This window comes from Carcharodon carcharias, chromosome 1 (assembly GCF_017639515.1).
Source record: "Carcharodon carcharias isolate sCarCar2 chromosome 1, sCarCar2.pri, whole genome shotgun sequence".
Lineage (NCBI taxonomy): Eukaryota > Metazoa > Chordata > Chondrichthyes > Lamniformes > Lamnidae > Carcharodon > Carcharodon carcharias.
Window position 1 is genome coordinate 180,977,296 of NC_054467.1, and position 22,958 is coordinate 181,000,253.

The following is a 22,958-nucleotide window of genomic DNA, read 5'->3' on the forward strand; positions in this document are numbered from 1 at the left end:
AGATGAAAAAAATGAGCAAAGTTCGTTTAGAGGGTTAGGTATATTTTGATGCTAAGGTATATTTTTTGGGGGATATATTTTTGGGGAGAAGAGGGAGCAGTATTGTGCTTGCGCCTGATTGGAGGTTGGTTGATGCAGGCACTAACTACCAATAATGGGAGGTATTAAAGTTATTGTCAAAGCTCATCTGGAGTACAAAAAAAGGTCAAAATATAGAATAAATGTGTTCACATATTGCAGAAAATACTACAATTAGAGTTAACTGCTCTAATCAGTTTTACAGCTATATAATATGAAAACAATGAAATTCCTTCCATAATTATAAATAACAGGATTATGAATACCCCAGAAACTCATTGTGATATATAATAGTAATGGTAGAAACACAGAATACAACAACACAGAAAGGAGTAAATTGACTTATCAATACAGGGTGGGGGGGTGGGTGTGGGTGATGGCATTTTCAGGATGGCAACCTGTAACTGGTACAATGCCATAGGGGTCAGTGCTGGGGCCATAATTATTTACAATATATATTAATGACTTGGAGGGAAGTGAATGTACTATCACCAAGTTTGCAGATGACGCAAAAATGGGTGGGAAGGCAAGTGGTGAAGATGACACAAAGAGTCTACAGAGGGATATAGACAGGTTAAGTGAGTGGGCAAAAACATGGCAGATGGAATATAATGTGGGAAAATGTGAGGTTATGAACTTTGGCAGGAAGAATAGAGAAGTTGAATATTACTTAAATGGAGAAAGACTGAAGAAAGCTGCAGCATGGAAGGATTTGGGGGTCCTCGTGCATGAATCCTAAAAAGCTAGCATACAAGTTCAGCAGGCAACAGGTAAAGCAAGTGGAATGTTGGCCTTTATTTCAAAGGGAATGGAGTATAAAAATAGGGAAGTCTTGCTAAAACTATATGAGACCACACCTAGAATATTGTGAACAGTTTTGGTCCCCTTATCTAAGAAAAGATATACAGGCATTGGAGGCAGTCTAGAGAAGGTTCACTAGGTTGGTTCCAGGGATGGAGGGATTTTCTTATGAGGAGAAGTTGAGTAGGTTCGGCCTGTACTCACTAGAGTTTAGAAAATGCGAGGTGACCTTATTGAAATATAAGATTCTTAGGGGGCTTGACAGGATAGATGCTGAGAGGTTGCTCCCCTTGTGTGAGAGCCTAGGGCCAGAGAGCATAATCTCAGAGTAAGGGGGCGCCCATTTAAACAGAGATGAGGAGGAATTTCTTCTCTCAGGGTAGTCAATCTGTGGAATTCTTTACCACAGAAGGTTGTAGAGGCTGAATCGTTAAGTATTTTCAAGGCTGAGACAGACAGATTTTTAATCAGTAAGGAAATCAAGGGTTATGGGGAAAAAGCAGGAAAGTGGAGTTCAGGATTATCAGATCAATCATGATCTCATTGAATGACAGGGCACACTTGATGGGCAGAATGGCCTACTTCTGCTCCTATGTCTTATGGTCTTAAATCCGTATTTCTATGTTTCCTTCTCAAGCCAGTTCCCCTAACCCCACTCTTGCTTGCTTCTCATGTTCTGTAGCATTGATCATCCAATTATTTGTTTTTTTTTAAAGACTCTGCTTTGAGTGATACATGGCTGAGGACTCCACATTTTAATCACTGTGTAATAATGTTTTCTAACTTTTTTATAGTTAGTTTTAAGTATGTACTTTTTGCTGAGGAGCAAACAGTGGAAACATACTACACCATTTACCTTCTATAATAAAAGATAATGTTGCAGACCTTTATTAGGTCACCCCTTCACCTTTCTACTTGAGTGAGAAAGCCCAAACTTCTCAAATCTTTCTTCATAGAATGTTAACATTCTTGGTAACATCTTGTGACTCTACATTGTGATTTTCCATTACTTTTTATACAATTTCTATCATGGGAATAGTTAAAATTGCACACACAGTAACTCTAACACCAGTTTAACTTAGTTGTTGCACAAATACAATATTATTTCCCTGCTTAAGTTTTCTATGCTTACAGTTACAAAACTAGGGATTGTTCCAGTTGTCTTTATTATGGCCTTACCTACGTGATGTTCCATCTGCACACAAAGGCTCTTTTGCTCCGCTATTCCACTTAAAATCTTATAGTGAGGTGTATTCCCTTTCAAAATGTATTTCAATTTTTTCTAGTGAACTGCATTCACCACTGATGAGTCCATACTGCTAGCCAATCTATCCCATCCTGAAGGTTGTCATAATTCTTGACAATTTGCCACACCAATTTGGCATTGGCAGAAAATTTTGATGGGTTCTCTCAATTGTTAAACCCAGTTTATTTGTTTGTAATAAATAACAGCCCCAACAAAAACTCCAGTGAACCTTTGCTTTCTACTCTCCAGCCATCCCTCTATTCATGTGACCAAATTGCCCTCAATTCCATGTGCAATTATTTTGTCATAAGCCTCTTATGTGCCATTAGGACAGAGGTCTCAACAACAGACCAGTGACTGTTGAGAAAACAAAGACCACACAGATTTCATACCAGGGTGTTGAAGGACAAGCTCAGAGCATTCCTTTTGCCTAATCCTCATCCTCCTTGACCTTTCAGCCTTTGACATGTTTGACCACACCATCCTCTCTAATGTCTCTGCTTCATTGTCCTGCTCAGTGGGACTGTTTTTGCTTGCATCCACTCTTACTCATCCAATTGCCAGAGTATCTCCATCAACAGCTTCACTTGCAGTCCCTGAATTACGAGGCCCTGAAGGATCTAACCCTCCTCTTCCTCATCTGCATGGTGTCCCTTTGTGATCCAAAGACATGCATTCAGTCCATTTGTATGCTGATGACCACCCAGCTTAGTTCTCCACCACCGGTATCCACCTCTCCACTGGCTCTGTATTCTCAGATTGCTTATCTGATATCCATTCTTGGCTGAGTTGCAACTTCCTCTAGTTAAACATTGAGTTGGCTGAAGCCATTGTATTAGGCCCCCTACCCCTAATAATTACCCTTGCCATCGATTCCATCTATTCCACTATATCCAGTTGAACCAGACCATTCTCAATTCAGCATCTAAATCAACCCAAGTCAAGATTCCATCCTTATGTTTTTGTCATCATAGACTACCTAATTCCATCTCCATATCGCACACCCTTGCTTCTGCCTATCTGCTGTTGAAACTCTGAAACATATCTGTCACTTCACTACTTCAATACTCTCCTGGCTGCCTTTCCATCCTTCATATTCCATAAACTTCAGCTTAGCCAAAGCTTTGATGTCCATAATCTATCCTGTCTTGTTCCAAATCTTGTTTACTCATCGCCCCTACCCTGGCTCCCAGGCCCCAATGCTTCCAATTTAAAATACTCCTGATTGTGATTTAATTTTTGCCCCTCTTCATCTCTGTAAGCCCCTCCACTCATACAAGCATCCCAGAATTTGGCATTCCTTTAACTTTCGCCTCTTTTGTCCCACCAATGCCAGACATGCTTTCAACCGCCTGGAACCTCCTCTCTGGGATTCCTTCATTAAAACACCTGACCCCTCTCTCCCCTTAAAAATCACCTCTTTTGACCAAGCCTTTGGCCAACTCTCCTAACATCTCCTTCTTTGGTTCAGCATCCATTTCTGTCTGATTACACTTCTGTCAAGCATAAAATTATAGGATGGTTTCAGCACAAGGTCATTCAGCCTGCTGTGTCTGTGCCAGTTCTCTGCAAGAGCAACTGTTTGGTCCTTTCCCTGTAGCCCTGCAAATATTCTCCCTTTAGGTATTTATCAAATTCCTTTTTGAAAGGCACAGCTTAATCTGTCTCCACCAATCTTTCATTCCAAAATGTAATCACTTGCTGTGTTAAGAAGTTTTTCTTCATGTTACAATTACTTCTTTTGCCAATCACCATAAATCAATATCCTATGCTTCGCCAAATGGGAACAGTTTCCTTTTATTTACTCTGTCTAGACCCCTCATGATTTTGAGCACCTCCATCAAATCTCCTCTCAAACTTCTCTAAGAAGAGCAACCACCCCCTTCTCCAATTTATTCATGTAGCTGAAGTCTCTGATCCCAGGATCCACTCTTTGAAATCATTTCTGCTCCCCCTGTAAAGCCTTCTGATCCTTCCTAATGCACCCTGATTATACATTAAAGGCACTATATAATGCAAGTTGTTGTTGTTAATACATGTTTGAACTATTTTAGTTGATAATTAATCACAAATCTGAACTATGATATATCAAACATCTAATAAAACTGTTGTAAAATAACTGAGCATGCACTGTTAGATCAAGAACAAAAGTGGCAGTGATGAAAAAGATACGCAAGGAAGGAACATTGCAACAAATTATTGTTGTTGCGTTTGAATATTTTAAAATATCAGCACAAAATTTAACTAAAATCACCAAAACATATGACACAAACATGAAAGATATGGATTAAAATACGATATGGAGTGCAAAATCAGGCAAATTAGGCTGAACCTATATAAAGCTCTGGTTGGGCCGCAACTAGTGTATTTCACCCCATTTAGGTCACCACATTTTAGGAAAGATGCGAGAGTGCAGAGGAGATTCACCGGTATGGTTTCAGGAATGAGGAATTTCAGCTACAAGATTAGGTTGGGGTTGTTCATCTTCGAGTAAAGGAGATTGAGGGGAGATATGATGGAGGTGTACAAGATTATGACAGGTTTGGATAAAGTAGACAAAGATAAGCTGCTCCCATAAATCATTGATACAAGGACTAGGTGACACAAACTTTTGGGCATGAGATGCAGGCGGGATGTGAGAAAGAAACTTTTTTTACACAGTAAGTAGCAATGACCTGGAACTCACCGCCTATGAAGGTGGTGGAATGATTTCAAAAGGGAATTGGATGGATGCTTGCAGGGCTACAGGGTTAGAGCAGGGGAATGAGATTGAATGGATTGCTCTACAGAGAGCCATCGTGATGGGCTCCTTTGGTGCTAATAACTCTATAATCCCACATCAGAATTTTAGATTCATGTATATCCAAAACTCTGCTGCCCATATCTTTCACAAAGTCCCATTTACCCGTCAGCGCTTGCTGACCTACATTAGCCCCCAGTTGAGCAATGCTTCAATTTTAAAATTCTCATCCCTGTTTCAAATCCCTCCAATTGCCTAGCCCCTCTCTATCTCCGTAACTTCCTCCAACCCTCCAAGATATCTGCACTCCTCCAATTCTGCCTTCTTGTCCCTCCCTGATTTTAAATGTGCCACCATTTGTGTTCAATTACTGAGGTCCTAAGCTCTGGAATTCCCTCCTTAAATCTGTCCAACTCTCTTTCTTCCTTTTAAGATGCTCCTTAAAAGTGACATCTTTGACTAAGCTTTGGTCAACTGTCTTAATATCTCATGGGGCTCCGTGTCCAATTTTTTTTGCTAACACTCTTGTGTTAGAATATTTTACGACATTGAAGGTACTAAGCAAATGCATATTGATGTTTTGTAGTCTGTAATTCGACAAAGCTTAAGATCACCTAAAACTTAAATATTATTTCTATAGTTAGAAGGCATTTTTAAGATCTGTTATGAATGGGGGAGGTGGTGGGATAACTTTTCCCCTTTATCCTCACCTCTCGGTTGTCTGCAACAAGATGTGTTTTAAAGGGATTGTTTTAAATCTTTTGAGTGTTGTGATTTTCAGTAATAAACACAAAGCAGACTTTTGGGTCAGTTTAAATCAAACAAAAGGATAATGTTTCTTCACACAACCCCCCGAAATGCAAACGTAACAAAACACACTCACTCCCTCATGCACACTGATATACACACAAGTAAAGATGGATTCTAGAGATAAAGCATGCTTTTATGTTATTAGCAAAAGAAAATACAAGAAGTAAATCACTTTTCCAAATCTTAGTCCTTTAAAAATACATGGCAGGTCTGTATAGGTTCTCTCTAGTGGTTCTTTGGATGAATGGAAGTTGAAAGTCCCTGGGTCTCCAGATGAAGTTGTGGCCAAGTTTCGTAGAGACGAAGCTTTGCAGGTGAAAACAAATTAGTCCCACTCTCTCTTGGCAGGATGACTGATTATTAGGCAGGGTCTGTTCTTCTTGCTAGAGGATGGTCCCTCTTATCCTGATCTGTCCCTCCCTGGGTCTGGGTGTAAAACAATTTGTGAAATGAAGTCAGCTTCGGTCATGTGTCCGCATTGATTGAAGCCTGTACCTTGAAAGTTGGGAATACAGTATTCTTGCAGGCATGACATTACCATCATAGATCTCATATACCTCTGGACAAGATACAAGAAAAGCTCACCATCTGATAAGTGATCCTTCTCTCATCTTGAGCTATCAGCCTCTTTGCTATAATTGTATTTGTTTCTCTTTTTAGTCAATACTATATACTATGGTCAATATTTCCTTTAAGGTGTAAATATACTTTGTAATATGGTCTTCTGCCTCAAAATTACTTTGAAATCAAAATTATAGAGTTTCAAATAGGTCTCAATTTTTAAAAATCCACTATGCTTTGCACTTGCAGATGAGATCACCTGAATTATCTGGTGTATTACCTCCTTGAATCCCCCACCCTAACTCCACACAGTTCTATATGTACAGTCCTACATGATCTTCTCAGTTTGAGGAAAAGCTAATGATCTGAAACAAAAATGCGAAGCCCTCTTTTTTCAACAAATTCAACTTTGAGGATCACAGAATTGTGCCATCAAATTATGATGGTCCATGGTCTAGGTCACACTAGTGAGTACTTCTTGCTTTGAATAGACTAGACTCCTGTGCTAGTTATTCCTTTAATCTGACAGCTACAGAGTAAGGAGTTTGAATATTTCTTAATTGGAACATTTGATGCTTACCCAATGAGTATGGTTACATCCATTATGGGAATCTGTGCCTTACTGGGAGCCATGGAGGGGGATGGAGAAAAAAATGAAATTTATGGAAAATACATATTTTATGACAGAAGGAGAGGCAAAAATAATTGGTTAAAGGTTAAATTTATTCACACATTAGAGTAACAACCTAAATATAACAGTTGATTTTATTCTTAGTGAAATGGACAACTGTGATGGTGTCATTTATTTGGTTGACACCCTGGTCCTTTTGTTCCAAGAGTAGTTTACGCCATATGACTTCGGTCTGGGCACCTTTGTCTTCTTTTCCTCTACTTCATAACTCCAACCTGTGGTGAAAAAGAAACATTTTATTGCATATGTGCTTTATTATAAACATGATGAAAGCAGTTTCATAACTTTATATTGAACATTTATTGATATAGACCACATCAGTATGTACAATTTCTAATAAATATTGTAGAGAAAAGTTTTGAAGTTGTAAATAAAAATGAAATTTATATTATTCAGTTTGATTATTGTAGGATGCAGAATGCAGACTGCCTTTTCAGAGAGCATTTATATATTACTGACTAAATTTTCTAAGCCTGAAGTTACAAACTGCATTACCCATCATCCATCTATGCAATACACAGAAATACAAGCACTGAAGTTTAAACATAGAAACAATGTGTGCAGCCCAACCATATCATGTTTGTGGTTACTCTCCATGCAATCTCTAAACGCATCTACCCACCCTGTCCCCATATCCCTACATCCCTTTTTCATTCATCCATTTATCCAAAACCAATACTCAGTGTTGATAAATTTACCACCTTAAGCATTAATCCTGGAACCAAACTCCACATACTCTCAATTCTGCAGAATGCAGACTGCCTTTTCAGAGAGCATTTATATATTACTGACTAAATTTTCTAAGCCTGAAGTTACAAACTGCATTACCCATCATCCATCTATGCAATACACAGAAATACAAGCACTGAAGTTTAAACATAGAAACAATGTGTGCAGCCCAACCATATCATGTTTGTGGTTACTCTCCATGCAATCTCTAAACGCATCTACCCACCCTGTCCCCATATCCCTACATCCCTTTTTCATTCATCCATTTATCCAAAACCAATATTCAGTGTTGATAAATTTACCACCTTAAGCATTAATCCTGGAACCAAACTCCACATACTCTCAATTCTCCATGTAAAGAGGTTTCTCCTGTGCTCTATTCTAAAGCTAATTTTTAACCTTGTATCTATGGCCACTAATTCTTTTACTCCTTAACTACTAAAAATAGCCTGCTTCTATTTACTCTGCACCTTTTCTGTCATAGTTTTACAAACTGCCATTGTTTTGCCTTATAATCTGCATTGTTCTATGAAAACAGGCCTAATTTTTCCAAGATACTTTTTATATCTATATTGCTTCATACCAGGAAGCATTCTAGTGAACCTACATTATAGCCTTTCTAAAGTTTTCAATAACACTTTGAATTTGTGGAGCTGAGCACTACATTTTATTTAACTGACATTTTAAGGTTTTATATAAATTCATTTTTAACTCTGGCTTTTACAACTAAATCTAGAATTCCTTAACCATTAAAAAAAATCATCTCACCAATCTGAAATACCCAAATTGAATGTCCGAAAAGCCTCTACCCTCAAATTCTTCTGCTCTTCCAAAGCGCCAAGCCTCCTTCCATTCAGAGTATAATTGCTGCTGTTATTTTTTTTCGACAAAATGTATCACCCTACTAGCTTCGTATTCTGACTGTCACTTTTAAATACATTCCATTGTACATAAAACACTTTGCAGCTTCCTTTAGTCTACTAAAGACCAATTTCAGCCTAAATTTACAGCTAATTGTGCTTTTAAAACAGCAATAATCACAGCATAATACCTATTTCTGATGCAGAAAAATCAAGGAAATTCCTATCCTTGCACATGGAACAGCAAATGTAATAGTCATTAGCAATACATATTTAAAGAAGTACAGTATGTACAATCCAAAATAGCACAACTTATATGTCAACTATTTCTGAGAAACACAAATGATAATCTGGATTTTAAATTATTTGTAAACTTGCCTGCTGCAATTCTTTTCTAGTGATACAATTTTGCACAAGTTTATTGAAATGTGTAGATAACCAAATTTTTCTCAAGAGTAAAAGCTATTCACAGTTAAAATAAAGCAAGTGTTTCATTTTAATGAAAATGTTAAATTATTAAATTAGAATTCTCAGTATATATGTTCCACTAGGCCCTGGTGTTTTGTCTTCATTTTCTCCAACTGCATATGGAAACATAGAAATTAGGAGTAGGAGTAGGCCATTCGGCTCTTCAAGCCTGCTCCGACATTCAATATCATGGCTGATCCTCTATCTCAATGCCATATTCCTGCTTTGCTCCATACATCTTTGATGCCTCTAATATCCAAAAATTTATCAATCTGAAGTATTTGTTTTATTCACTATGGCCCATAACTTCGGATCTCTGGGACATTGTACCTGGGTTTGGGGGTCTGGTGGGGGGGTACCCAAAGATGTGCTGGGGTACCCCACTGGATGTTCCCATTTAAGGATTGCACAGCAATTTCCCGGGCAGTTCAAACTTTCCAGAAGACATAGGAGCAGAAATTAGGCCATTTGGCCCATCGAGTCTGCTCCGCTATTCAATCATGGCTGATAAGTTTCTCAACCCCATTCTCCCGCCTTCTCCCCGTAACCTTTGATCCCCTTACCAATCAAGAACCTATCATATTTCAACTCTTTCTTGGACTCGAACGCAAGTTCTGTCGAAGGGTCACGAGGACTCGAAAAGTCAACTCTTTTCTTCTCCGCCGATGCTGCCAGACCTGCTGAGTTTTTCCAGGTAATTCTGTTTTTGTTTTTGTTTTGGATTTCCAGCATCCGCAGTTTTTTTGTTTTTAACGTATCTATCCCGGTCTTAAATACACTCACTGACCTGGCCTCCACAGCCTTCTGTGGTAATGAATTCCATAGATTCACCACTCTCTGGCTAAAGAAGTTTCTCCTCATCTCTGTTCTAAAAGGTCTTCCCTTTACTCTGAGGCTGTGCCCTCGGGTCCTAGTCTCTCCTACTAATCGAAACATCTTCCCCATGTCCACTCTATCCAGGCCTTTCAGTATTCTGTAAGTTTCAATCAGATCCCCCCTCATCCTTCTAAACTCCATCGAGTATAGACCCAGAGTCCTCAAACGTTCCTCATATGTTAAGCCTTTCATTCCTGGGATCGTTCTTGTGAACCTCCTCTGGACCGTCTCCAGGGCCAGCACATCCTTCCTGAGATATGGGGCCCAAAATTGCTCACAATATTCTAAATATGGTCTGACCAGAGCCTTATAAAGCCTCAGCAGCACATCCGTGCTTTTATATTCTAGTCCTCTCGAAATAAATGCCAACATTGCCTTTGCCTTTCTAACTACCGACTCAACCTGCAAGTTAACTTTAAGAGAAACAAAAACAGAATTACCTGGAAAAACTCAGCAGGTCTGGCAGCATCGGCGGAGAAGAAAAGAGTTGACGTTTCGAGTCCTCATGACCCTTCGACAGAACTGTTCTGTCAAAGGGTCATGAGGACTCGAAACGTCAACTCTTTTCTTCTCCGCCGATGCTGCCAGACCTGCTGAGTTTTTCCAGGTAATTCTGTTTTTGTTTCGGATTTCCAGCATCCGCAGTTTTTTTGTTTTTAACTTTAAGAGAATCCTGGACTAGGACTCCCAAGTCCCTTTGCACTCCAGATTTCTGAATTCTCTCCCCATTTAGAAAATACTCTTTGCCTCTATTCTTCCTACCAAAGTGCATGACCTCACTCTTCCCCATGTTGTATTCCATGTACCACTTCTTTGCCCATTCTCCTAACCTGTCCAAATCCTTCTGCAGCCTCCCTGCCTCGGCAATACTACCTGTCCCTCTACCTATCTTTGTATCATCTGCAAACTTAGCCAGGATGCCCTCAGTTCCTTCATCTAGATCATTAATGTATAAAGTGAAAAGTTGTGGCCCCTGCGGAACTCCACCAGTCACCGGCCGCCATCCTGAGAAGGACCCCCTTATCCCCACTCTCTGCCTCCTGTCAGGCAGCCAATCTTCTATCCATGCTAGTATCTTGCCTCTAACACCATGGGCTCTTATCTTACTGAGCAGCCTCCTGTGCGGCACCTTGTCAAAGGCCTTCTGGAAGTCCAAGTAGATAACATCCATTTGCTCTCCTTTGTCTAACCTACTCGTTACCTCCTCAAAGAATTCTAAAAGATTTGTCAGGCATGACCTCTCCTTGATGAAACCATGCTGACTTTGCCCGATTTTACCATGCACTTCCAAGTATTCTGAAATCTCATCCTTAATAATGGACTCTAAAATCTTACCAATGACCGAGGTCAGGCTAATCGGCCTGTAATTTCCTGTCTTTTGCCTCACTCCCTTCTTAAACAGGGGGGTTACATTAGCGATTTTCCAGTCCTCTGGGACCCTCCCTGACTCCAGTGATTCCTGAAAGATCACCACTAACGCCTCCACTGTCTCTTCAGCTATCTCCTTCAGAACTCTGGGGTGTAATCCATCTGGTCCAGGTGATTTATCCACCTTCAGACCTTTCAGTTTTCCTAGCACCTTCTCCTTGGTAATGGCCACCATATTCACCTCTGCCACCCGACTCTCTTGAACTTTGGGGATGTTACTCGTGTCTTCCACCATGAAGACTGACGTAAAGTACCTATTCAGTTCCTCCGCCATTTCTTTGTTCCCCACTACTACTTCTCCAGCGTCATTTTCCAGTGGCCCAATGTCTACTTTTGCCCCTCTCTTACCCTTTCATTGAGAAGTTACCCTGCACTGGGAACCATAGAAGATTCCTGTTTAAATCGCAGACTTTGGAAGGTTCCGACTGTCTTACAGGCATAGTTACCCAGGAAATGCTAGAAGAATTAAAATCACATCTAACCCCTGGGTAGCTATATTACTGACCCCACCCCCCCCCCGACTCACCAAGGGACCAGCGCCCCTCCCCCACCCCCACCAACTGCACACATACCCCCGCCAACCACACCTCCTATTGGACTCCTTGACTATCCCGCCCTCTCACCACTTTTCACCTGACCCCTATCACTGATCACCACAGCAATCCACCTCCTCTAAAGGAATGATCACCCGATCCCATCCTGCCATCCTAACCACATACCTTACACACTTACCTTCTCCTTGGCTTTTCAAAAAGGCTGGATCTTTAAACTCAGCTGCTTTACGACATCTAGTGCCTTAAAAAAAGGGGACGTGACTTCCTTTCCCTACTCTCCTGCAGTCGACAGAAGCCTTTGGGAACCCACTTGCACTGCACTTTCCTCACCCAGCCTGAGTCAAAAGGTCGGGCAAGGAAGGTACGGCTGCATTTTACTAAGTAACTAGGAGCAGAGTGGCAATCTGATTGTGATTGCCACTCCACGGAAGTTCTGGCTCTACATCACTTTTTTCACTCATCCACTCAATACTAAAGAGAAGGACATATCTGATAGAATGGATCTGCAGCAGGTGGTGAGAGAAACAAGGGGGAAAAATCTACTTGACATCGTCCTCATCAATCTGTCTGTTGCAAATGTAACTGTCCATGACAGTACTGGGAGGAGTGACTGCCCACAGTCCTCGTGGAGACAAAATCCCGTTTTAACACTGAGGACCCCACCTCCCCTATTAATAATTAGATTTACTCTTTGCATTTTTACTTAATTTGGTAATCTGCATGGTCTCTTGGTGGGATATTTAGCCTAGGATTTTTACACCTATCCAGGAACTTGAAATAATAATTTAACTAGAATACTGTTCACAAAAAGGGCCTGTTTTATATATATATATATATATATATATATATATATATACACATATATATATATATCTAAAAATGATCACTCCTACTATGGCAACAGCATTAAAAAATATCGATTGGAATTTTAGATGATTATATACATTGCACAAACATGAAAGTCAAATTATAAACAGGCTGCTTTTTAATGCATAAGAGTAGAAAATATGACCAGCAAAGTTCATATAAGACTCAACAAACTTATACTACTTTCTTACTTATGCAATGGCAGCAACTCATTTAAAATAAAGCTCCAAAAATAATTTCCAATTTTCTTAGTCTTTGAATATTAGGATTATAAGACATTAACACAGAATTAGAAACATGAGCAATGTGGCAAACGTTCAGTCCTTCGATGTTGTTAATTTAATCAGAAACGATATGGTAATACAACTTGGCAACATAAAGCCAAACAGAACTTGTGATCAAGAAGCAGTTTTAAACTCAACACCCAGATTTAAATAAAATAGCAAAATACCATTCTTTTCCACAAAGGCAATTGCATCCTCCTTGGTGGTAAAACTTAATTCTGTATTTGATAGTGGATCAGCTCTGAAATGAAAAGAATTAAGCTTTTTACAACAATCTAACTTCCATCATGTTAACTTTTCTTCTAATTATAGCATTTCAATACGTTCAAACTATATAATGTTGTACAGAATTAGCCAGTTTCTCTTCCACTGAGAAGGAAAAGAACACCAATGCCAGAAAGACAATTACTTGAAGTCACACAATTTGCTGTCTAGGGTTGCAGCAGTTTAAGGGGAAATCCACCACTACTTTCTCAGATCAAGTAGGCATAAATACAGTCTTACCTTCATCTAGATATTAAATTTTTAAAAAAGTTTCATGTTATCTGCAAGTGGAAAATTAGAATTTTGAGATGATCAATAATGTTCCAGGAGACAGGAACGCACAATACTTTGTCTTCAGCTTAGAGTGACTTACTTTTATCTTAACTAATAACTTGGCTACAATCAGGAACCTGCTCAGTGGATAATTACAAGTGCAGAGCAGTTTTACACTCCAGAGGCACATCAAGACCTCATATCCAGTAGTTTACAATTTCTTAAAATTGTTGCTATTTATTTTTGCTACACTTCCGAACTTAAAACATATCAGGTGTTAAAAAATACTAAATCAAACTTGGGCCAAACGTCTCCTGAAAGATATAAGCTCCTGCATAGGTGTGGTTCAATGCACATTAGTTGTCTTTAGGTACCGTGCCCAAGTAATCATTCGTCATGGAATTATTTGACAAATAGGAGTCATCACATCTAAGCTTTGTTCCATTCCTGCTTAATATGCACTCTCTAGCTTGAATCATGGATTAGTGATTGTCAGGATTGATTTTCTGCCTTAAACTTAAGGATGTTAAAGTTAATTTAATGTAGTGATACTGAAATCAAGAGCTGAATTATCCCCCCATTTTGGGGGGGGGGGGTGGTGTTGTGCAGGGTGGGCAGGAGTGAGTGCAAACCCTATTGGTGCCCCCATATTGGGTCCGCGGCACCATTTTACGTGGGTGGGCCAATTAAGGCCCACCCAGCGTCACGCTCGCCTGGAAGCGCTGAGCGCTCCCTCTGCAGATGGGGGTGGATTCCGAGTCTGAGCCTTAGGGAGATTCGTTTAAGTTTTAAATATCTCAATAAAGTAATTAAAAACTTTTAAACAGTGTCACATGAATTGAATTTTTAAACACTTCATGAAACCTCATCCCGCCCATGGATGAGGTTCCATGAAAAATGCAAAGGCCTCCTGGGCTCTTCGCCTGCCCACCAACCTTAAGGTTGGATGGGCAGCTCATTTGATTATTTTAGTTAGTTTTTAACAGACTTTAGACAGTTTGGCGGGTGTGCAGCTGAACTGAAAATCTAAATGACATGCGGTGGTGTCGGGACACGCGCTGGATGTCACCACGTGTCCTTTTACGCGTCGGCAAGCGGGGCCTGCCCCCGCTCGACGACTGGAAAATTCTCCTCCAAGTGCAGAGTCTAACATCTCCCAGTTCAGCATAGTTGGTGAATGAACCTGGGGGATTGTGGTCTGTATGACTGTTGCATACCTCTATTAACTGTATCATTGACAAAGTCACTGGTTAATTTCTTTGAGACATTTTCTAGAATATTCCAATGCATAAAGAATTGATCTAATCATATGGATGTGAAATGACAGGTTATATAGCCACCTCAATATTTTTTTTAAATCCACTTTATATTCTAGGGGGAAAATAAGCTAGGTTCCGTAGCTCTTGATTTTCCTTACTAAAGGAGGGAAGCACCAAAGAGAAAGTGGGCCAAAGCACGGCTGGGAGAAATTCAAGTGAGACAAGATTTTCTAAACTAAAGTTTCAACTTGAAAGTCAAGTAGCAACATCAAGGTTTGAGACTTCATTACATGTTACACCACTTTGTCACACCTCTAGAGTACTCCAAGGTTCTGTGCTTGGATCTCCCAGCCAGGCTCAGGTGGTAGCACTCTCATCACTCAGTCAGAAGATTATGGGTTCAAGTTCCATTCCAGGACTTGAACATAAAAATCAAGGCTGAGGGAGTGTTGTACTGTTGGAGGTCTAACCTTTTGGATGATTAATCTTGGGTGGCTCTATCTCAAAGAGCAAAAAGAGTAATTTCTGGTGTCCTGGCCAATATCCATCCATCAATCAACACTACCAAAACAGATTATCTGGGTCATTATCACACTGATGCTTGTGGGATCTTGCTGTGTGAAAATTGGGTGGCACAGTTCCTGCGTTACAATTGCATGCCTACACTTCAAAAAGTACGTCATTGGTTGTAAAACCCTTTGGGATGACCTGTAGTCATGAAAGGGATGATATAAAAGTAAGTCAGTCTTTCTTTCTTACACATTACAGATATGTGGCCAGTTTCTAGATGCATGTGGCCAGTTTCACAATCAGCCTCCCTTGTCCATCAGCAATCTTCATCAACTTAGTTTAGTCATGATTTGTCAGCTGGTCAATTTAGCAGAACAAAAAAAATTTCAGTTGAATATCACCTTCACTGAATACACTTTCCATGAATCATATCTTCCTCTATGGCTGCTTGTTCAGGCTGAATCAGATTCCATGCAACTTAGATGCCCTAATCAACTCTAAATTAAACTTCAAATCTCACATTCAATTTATCAATAAGACTACTCAATTCCGTAACATTGCCTATCTATATGCTTTCCTCACATCTTAGCACTCCAGAGCCTTTATCTATGCTCCTAATACTAAAGAAATTATTTCTTCATTGCCTTTGGATATTCACCCTCATTGTCTAAAATTCTGCTGTTTTCATCGTGTTGCATTAAATCCCATTTACCCTCGACCTGCATTAGCTCATTGCTGCCCAATACATTAAACAAAAATACTAAAGAAATTATTTCTTCATTGCCTTTGGATATTCACCCCATACAAACACCAGCTTGTCTAAAATTCTGCTGTTTTCATCGTGTTGCATTAAATCCCATTTATCCTCGACCTACGTTAGCTCATTGCTGCCCAATGCATTAAACAAAAATCATGTTTACAAATCTCCCTTTCTCCCCACTCTGCCTCTGCAACTTCACCAGCCTTAATTTTCTACCGATATCTTTTGCGGGCTCTCTGACTCTATGACCAGAATCTTTGGGTCCGTGTGTGAGGGCGGGTCCTGCTCGCCGACACGTAAAATGATTTGCGGTGATGTCGGCGTGTGTCCCAACGCCACCGCGCATCATTCAGATCTTCAGTTTGGTGGGCGCGCACTAGAGTTGGCTGCGCACCCGCCAAACTGTCAAAGGCCTATTAAGGCCATTAAAATAATTAACATAGCTGCCCGTCCATCCTTTAGGTAGGCAGGCAGGCAGGCAAAGAGCCTTTGCATTTATCATGAAACCTCATCCAAGGGCGGGATGGGGTTTCATGAACGATATATAAATCAAATAAATTTTTAAATTAAAATTCATTGACAAGTCCCAGACACTGTCACATGAGGGTACATGCCTGAATTAATTTTTTTTCTTTATTTTAATCTTTCATAATGAAACTAATCTCCCTGAGGCTGCTCTGTGCCTCAGGGAGATTTCTGTGCTCTTTCGTGCAGAAGAACGCAGGCCCCGAGTCAGCCTCTTTCCCCTGCCCGCACAGGGAGCGCTCAGTGCTTCCGGGTGCACGTCACGCTGGACATGCCTAAATTGGCCTGCCCACATAAAATGGCGGCATGCAGACGATCGCGCGTCTGCTCAGCCCCCCCGACGTGGAGAAAATTCTCCCCCATGTCCTTTACATTCCCTTACCTATTATTCATTGCTTGGTAGCAAACCTTCAGCCATTTTTCTCTTGTCACCTGGAATGCTCTCCAGAAACCACCTTTGAAAACTTGCTCAAAACCCACCTTTGTGACCACACCTTTGGCAAATCTTCTAGTTCTTCTACTACAGCTTAGTACACACTCTGCCCTGTGAAGCATACTTTAAAGGCAATATATCAATGCAACTCATTGTTGCTTAGACTTATGCCATTGATTGTGTTTTGCCCAACTCTTTCTTTGTAGACAACTGGTCTATTCCAATGTTCTTTTTAAAATCAGGAACTGTGGCTGGATTAGAGGCCTGATCTAATGATCAGAGATGAGAGTTCAAATCCCAACCACAGCAGTTGGGAAATTGTAAATCAAGTTCATTAAACAAATCTAGAATTAAAATGGAATCAGTAATGGTGGCCATGTAATTATCAGGTTGTCAAAAAATCCCTTTCGGTTCACTGATATTCTTGCGGGGCAATGTGCTGGTTATATTTGGGAGTGTTTAATCTAACTTGGCAGGAGTGTGGGAACCAGGAGGTAATATCAGAGAGGGATACCAAGATGCAAAGAATATTGGGAGAGACAGATGGTATTAGGTGTGTTCAGAGTAAGGGAGAAAGTGATAAAGTCTAAATTAGGGTTGCTGTGAAGTATGTGAATGCATGGAGCGTATTAAATAAGATTGGTGAGTTACAGGCACAGATTACCATGTGGGCTTGTGACGTTGTGGGTAAAATAGAGTCCTGGCTCAAGAAAGGGGAAAGACTGGGTACAAATTATTCCCGGATAAAAGCTGTTCAGCAAAGATAGGGAAGGAAAGGTGTAGTGGTATTGATTAAACAAAGCATTGCAGTGCTGGAGAGAAATGTTGTCCGACAGGGGTCAAGGACAGAATCTCTTTGGCTCGAGCTAAGGAACAAAAAAGGGGCAATTAACGCTGCTCGGTGTAGCCTATAGGTCACCAACTACTGGGAAAGATGCAGGAGAACAAATTTGCAATCAAGTTACAGAGGTGCAGGAATTATAGAGCAGTTATAATGGGGATCTTTAATTATCCAAATATAGACTGAGATAGCTGTAGTGTAAAGGGAAGAGAAAGACAAGAGTTCCCAGTGTGTGTTCAGACAAATTTTCTAAAGCAAAAAGCTTTCAGTCCAATGAGAGAGGAGGGTTTGCTAGACCTATTCTTGGGAATGGAGCAGGCCAAGTGGATCAAGTACCAGGAGGAGAATATTTCGGAGACAATGACCCATTGTGTCATAAGGTTTAGGCTGGCTAAGGAAAGGTCTGGAATAATCCAGAATAAGAATAATTAACTGGGGAAAGCCAACTTCAATGGGGTATGAATGGATCTGACACAAATAAATTGGAATCACAGGTTGGCTGGAAAATTGGTATCTGCACAATGGGCTGCCATTAAAGATGAAAATAGTTCGGGCACAGTCACAATATATTTCCTCGATGGGGAAAGGTAGGGCAAACAAATCTAGAGCTTCCTGGTTGACAAAGGCCTTAGAGATTAAAATAAAGAAGAAAAACTGTGCTTATGACAAGTTGTCCAGTAGATTATACAACCAAGAGCCAAGCTGAATACAGAAGGTTCAGAGGGGAACTGAAAAAGCAAATAATAAAAGTGAAGAAAGAGTATGAAAAGAAACTGGCAGCTCACATAAAGGGAATCCCATTTTATAGGCATATAAATAGTAAAAGAGTGGGAGGAGGAGGAGTAGGGCCGATTAGGGACCACGCATGGAGATAAAGGACATAGCTGAGATATTAAATGAATACTTTGCATCTGTCTTTACCAAGAAGTAAGATGCAACCCAGGCTGTGGTGAAAGAGGAGGTAATTCCGACACGAGAGGGGTTTAAAATTGATAAGGTGGTATTGGATAAGCTTTCTGCACTTGATAAGGCGCCAGGGATGGATGAGATACATACAAAGATACTTAGGGAATTGAGAGTGGTTAATTGCAGAGGCGCTGGTCATAATTTTTCAGTCCTCATTAGACTCAAGGGTGGTTCCAAAGTACTGGAGAATTGCAAACGTTACACCCTTGTTCAAAAAAGGGTATAAAGATAAGCCCAGTAATGGCAGGCCAGTCAATTTAACTTTGGTGGCGGGGAAACTTCTCGAAGCAATAATTGACAAAATCAATATTCATATGGACGAATCAGGGTTAATTAAGGAAAGCCAGCATTGATTTCTTAAGGGAAAACTAACTTGGAGTTTCTTGAAGACGTAACACAGAGGGTTGAAGAGGACAATGCTGTTGATGTGGTGTACATGGACTTCCAAAAAGCATCTGATATAGTGCCGTACAACAGGCTTGTGAGAAAACTTATTGCTCAAGAAATAAAAGGGAAAGTAACAACATGGATATGAAATTGGCTGAGTTACAGGAAGCAGCCAGTTGTGATTAATGGATGTTTTTCGGGATGGAGGATGGTTTGTAGAGGAGCTCCCCAGGGGTCCGTGTTGGGGCCCTTACTTTTCCTGATATATATTAATGACCTAGGCCTTGGTGTATAGGGCACAATTTCAAAATTTTCAGATGATACAAAATCTGGAGGCATTATGAACTGTGAGGAGGATAGTGTAGAACTTCAAAAGGACATCGACAAATTGGTGGAAAGCAGGGAAAGATGACAGATGAAGTTCAATACAGAGAAATGTGAGGTAATTCATTTTGTAGGAAGAGCATGGAGAGACAATATAAAATAAGGATACAACTCTAAAGAGGGTGCAGGAGCAGAGGGCCTTAGGTGTCTAGGTGGCAGGATAGGTTGCGAGAGCAGATAACACAGCGCAAAGTATTCTACACTTTATAAATAGGGGCATTGAGTATAAAAGAAAGGAGGTTATGTTGAACTTGTAAAGGACACTGGTTCAGCAGCAGCTGGAATATTGTGTCCAGTTCTGGACACCACACTTTAGGAAAGATCTTAAGATATTGGAGAGAGTACAGAAAAGATTCACGAGAATGGTTCGAGGATGAAGAACCTCATGTATGAAGATGGATTAGAGAAGTTAGAGCTGTTTTCCTTGGAGAACAGAGGAGATTTGATAGAGGTATTCGAAATCATGAGGGGTCTGGATAGAGTTGATAGAGGGAAACTTCCCACTCATGAAAGGATCGAGAATGAGAGGACATAGATTTAAAGCAATATGCAAAAAAAAAGCTATATGAGCAAAAACTTTTTTGTACAGCATGTGGTTAAGAGCTGAATGCATTGCCTGAGAGTGTGGCAGAGGCAGATTAAGTCAAGGCTTTCAAAAGGGAATTTTGAACAGGAAGAATATGCAGGGTTATGGGAGAAGACAGAATGGCACAAAGTGAACAGCTCATATGGAGAGCTGATGCAGACACGATGGGCCAGAAAGAAGCAATGGAGACAAGAGGAGAAACATTTTCATGCAGCAAGTGGTTGGCATCTAGTATGCACTGCCTGAGAGTGTGGTGGAGGCAGGTTCAATTGAGGCATTTAAGAAAGAATTGGATTGTTATCTGAAAAGGAAAAATGTGCAGGGCTACAAGGAGAAGGCAAGGGAGTGGCACTAGATAAATTGTTCTTTCAGAAAGGTGGAACAATGGGCTGAATGACATCTTTCTGTGCTGTAAAAATTCTGTTATTCTTATCTAATTTGACCTGTGTGGGGTTCCAGGCTCACAGCAATTTGGCTGATTCTTAACTGGTCTTTGAAATGAACAAGTCACTCAGTTATTGAGAAGGCAATTCATCACTGCCTTCTTAATTGCAATTAGGGATGGGCATTAAATGCTGACCTTGTCAGTGACACCCGCATCCTGTGAACTAATATAAAAGAATTCCTGCAGGTATGACAATGTGAGATTTGCATCTGTGAAGACCTGAAAGCTAATTGCTTACTAACTGTAAATTGCTGGGCTATGTAGGCGAGTGAAGTTGGCTAAAGGATATTGATTTAAAGGGCAGATTTATTTTCTACAAGCAGAGATGCGTTATTTCAGCAAATTCTGGGAACAAGGCAATGTTTACATGCCATTTACAAAAAGATCATACATGGAGAATGAAGCTTTGTGGGTAGAGTTTAGGGATAAAAAAGAGGCAGCCGCATTGTTGGGTGTTTATTATAGACCCCCACATAGTCAGCAGGAAATTGAGGAGCAAATATGGGCACAATTTGCGGAGATGTGTAAAAACAATAACAATAGGGTAATTATATTAGATGATTTCAACTTTCCCAATATTAATTGGGGTAGACATAGTGTTAAGGGCTTGGATGGAGTGGATTTCTTGAAATGTGTACAGGAGAACTTTTTAGGTCAATATGTAGAGGGCCCAACAAGGGACGGCGCAGTGCTGGACCTAATTCTGCGGTATGAAGCCAGACAGATGGCTGAGGTGGTGGTGGGGGAGCATTTTAGTGATAGCGGCCACAACATGGTACAATTTAAGCTTGTTATGGACAAAGAAATAGACAAGTTGCAAAAAAATGTTTTGGATTGGGAGAGTAGATTTTAGTAAAATAAGGCAGGATCTGACTAAGGTAGACTGGGAACAGTTACTTGTGGGGAAATCGACAGAAGAACAGTGGGGGGCATTCAAATAGGAAATGGGGAGCGTACAGGCTTAACATGTTCCCTCTAAGATGATAGGAAGGAGTAACAAGCCCAGAGAACCATGGATGACCAGAGATATTCAGGATACGATGAGAAGGAAAAGAGAGGCTTTTAGCAGGTACAACGGGAGCAAATCAGCAGAGGCATTAGTGGAGTACAGAAAGTGCAAGGTGGAGCTTGAGAAAGGAATTAGGAGAGCAAAGAGGGGATATGAGAAAGCTCTGGCTGGTAAAAGTAGGGAAAATCTATCAATGGGAAGAGGATAACCAGGGAAAGAGTAGGGCCCATTAGGGACCAAGGGGGCAATCTATGGGTGGAGCCAGAGGACATTGGTAGAGTCCATATGGATTGAACGATTACTTCACATCCGTCTTCACCCAAGAGAATGAGGATGAAGGTATGGAAATCAGGGAGAGAGACTATGAGGTTCTTGAGCAAATTGATATAGGGAGTGACAAGGTATTGGAGGTGTTGGCAGGCTTAAAAGTGGACAAATCTCCAGGTCCAGATGATTTGTGTCCTAGACTGCTGAGGGAGGCAAGGGAGGAGATCGCAGGGGCTCTGACCCAAATTTTTAATTCCTCTCTGGCCACAGGGGAGGTGCCAGAGGACTGGAGAACAGCTAATGTGGTTCTGCTATTTAAGAAGGGTTGTATAGAGAAGCCAGGGAACTACAGGCCAGTGAGTCTCATGTCAGTGGTAGGGAAACTATTGGAGAAATTTCTGAAGGAGAGAATTTATCTTCACCTGGAAAGATTTGATCAGGGATAGTCAGCATGGCTTTGTCAGAGGGAGGTCATGCCTAACAAATTTGATTGAATTTTTTGAGGAGGTGACCAGGTGTGTAGATGAGGGTAGTGCAGTTGATGTAGTTTATATGGATTCCACATGGGAGACTTATAAAGAAGGGAAATGCACACGGGATACAGCGTAATTTGATAAGGTGGATTCTAAATTAGCTTTGTTGTAAGAGACAGAGGATTATGACAGCAGGATGCTTGAGTGACTGGAATGCCAGAGTCCAACTGCATACCACAGGGATCTGTGCTGGGTCCCCTATTATTCGTCATTTATATAAACGACATAGATGACAATGTGGGGGGTAGGAATGGTAAGTTTGCGGATGACACAAAGATTGGCCAGGTGGTTAACAGTGAGGTTGAGTATCTTGGGCTACAGGAAGATATAGACGGGGTGGTCAAATGGGCAGATAAGTGGCAGATGGAATTTAACCCTGAAAAGTGAGAGGTTTGGAAGGAGTAATTTGACAAGGAAGTATTCAATGAACGGCATGACACTAGGAAGCTATGAGAAACAAAGGGACCTTGGCGCGTGTGTCCACAGATTTTTGAAGGACATGTTAGTGGGGTGGTGAAAAAGG

At 40.7% G+C, this 22,958-nt stretch overlaps 1 protein-coding gene across 2 annotated transcripts in view; it reads right to left on the reverse strand.

The window, feature by feature from the left end:
- Positions 1–5,790: 5,790 nt before the first annotated feature.
- ndufs4 (NADH:ubiquinone oxidoreductase subunit S4) overlaps positions 5,791–22,958 on the reverse strand; it is a 211,221-nt gene continuing 194,053 nt past the window's right edge. The window contains exons 4-6 of one of the 2 annotated variants that reach the window (XR_005943360.1): positions 13,161–13,234; positions 6,817–7,142; positions 5,791–6,101 (exon numbers count right to left, since the gene is read on the reverse strand). Coding sequence is in view for 1 of the 2 variants with exons in the window: in XM_041190374.1 (XP_041046308.1) it covers positions 7,039–7,142; positions 13,161–13,234 (178 nt within the window). In the remaining variant the exon portion in view is untranslated. Of the gene's footprint in view, positions 7,143–13,160; positions 13,235–22,958 lie in introns of both variants that reach the window. The other variant, XM_041190374.1, reaches the window with a different exon arrangement.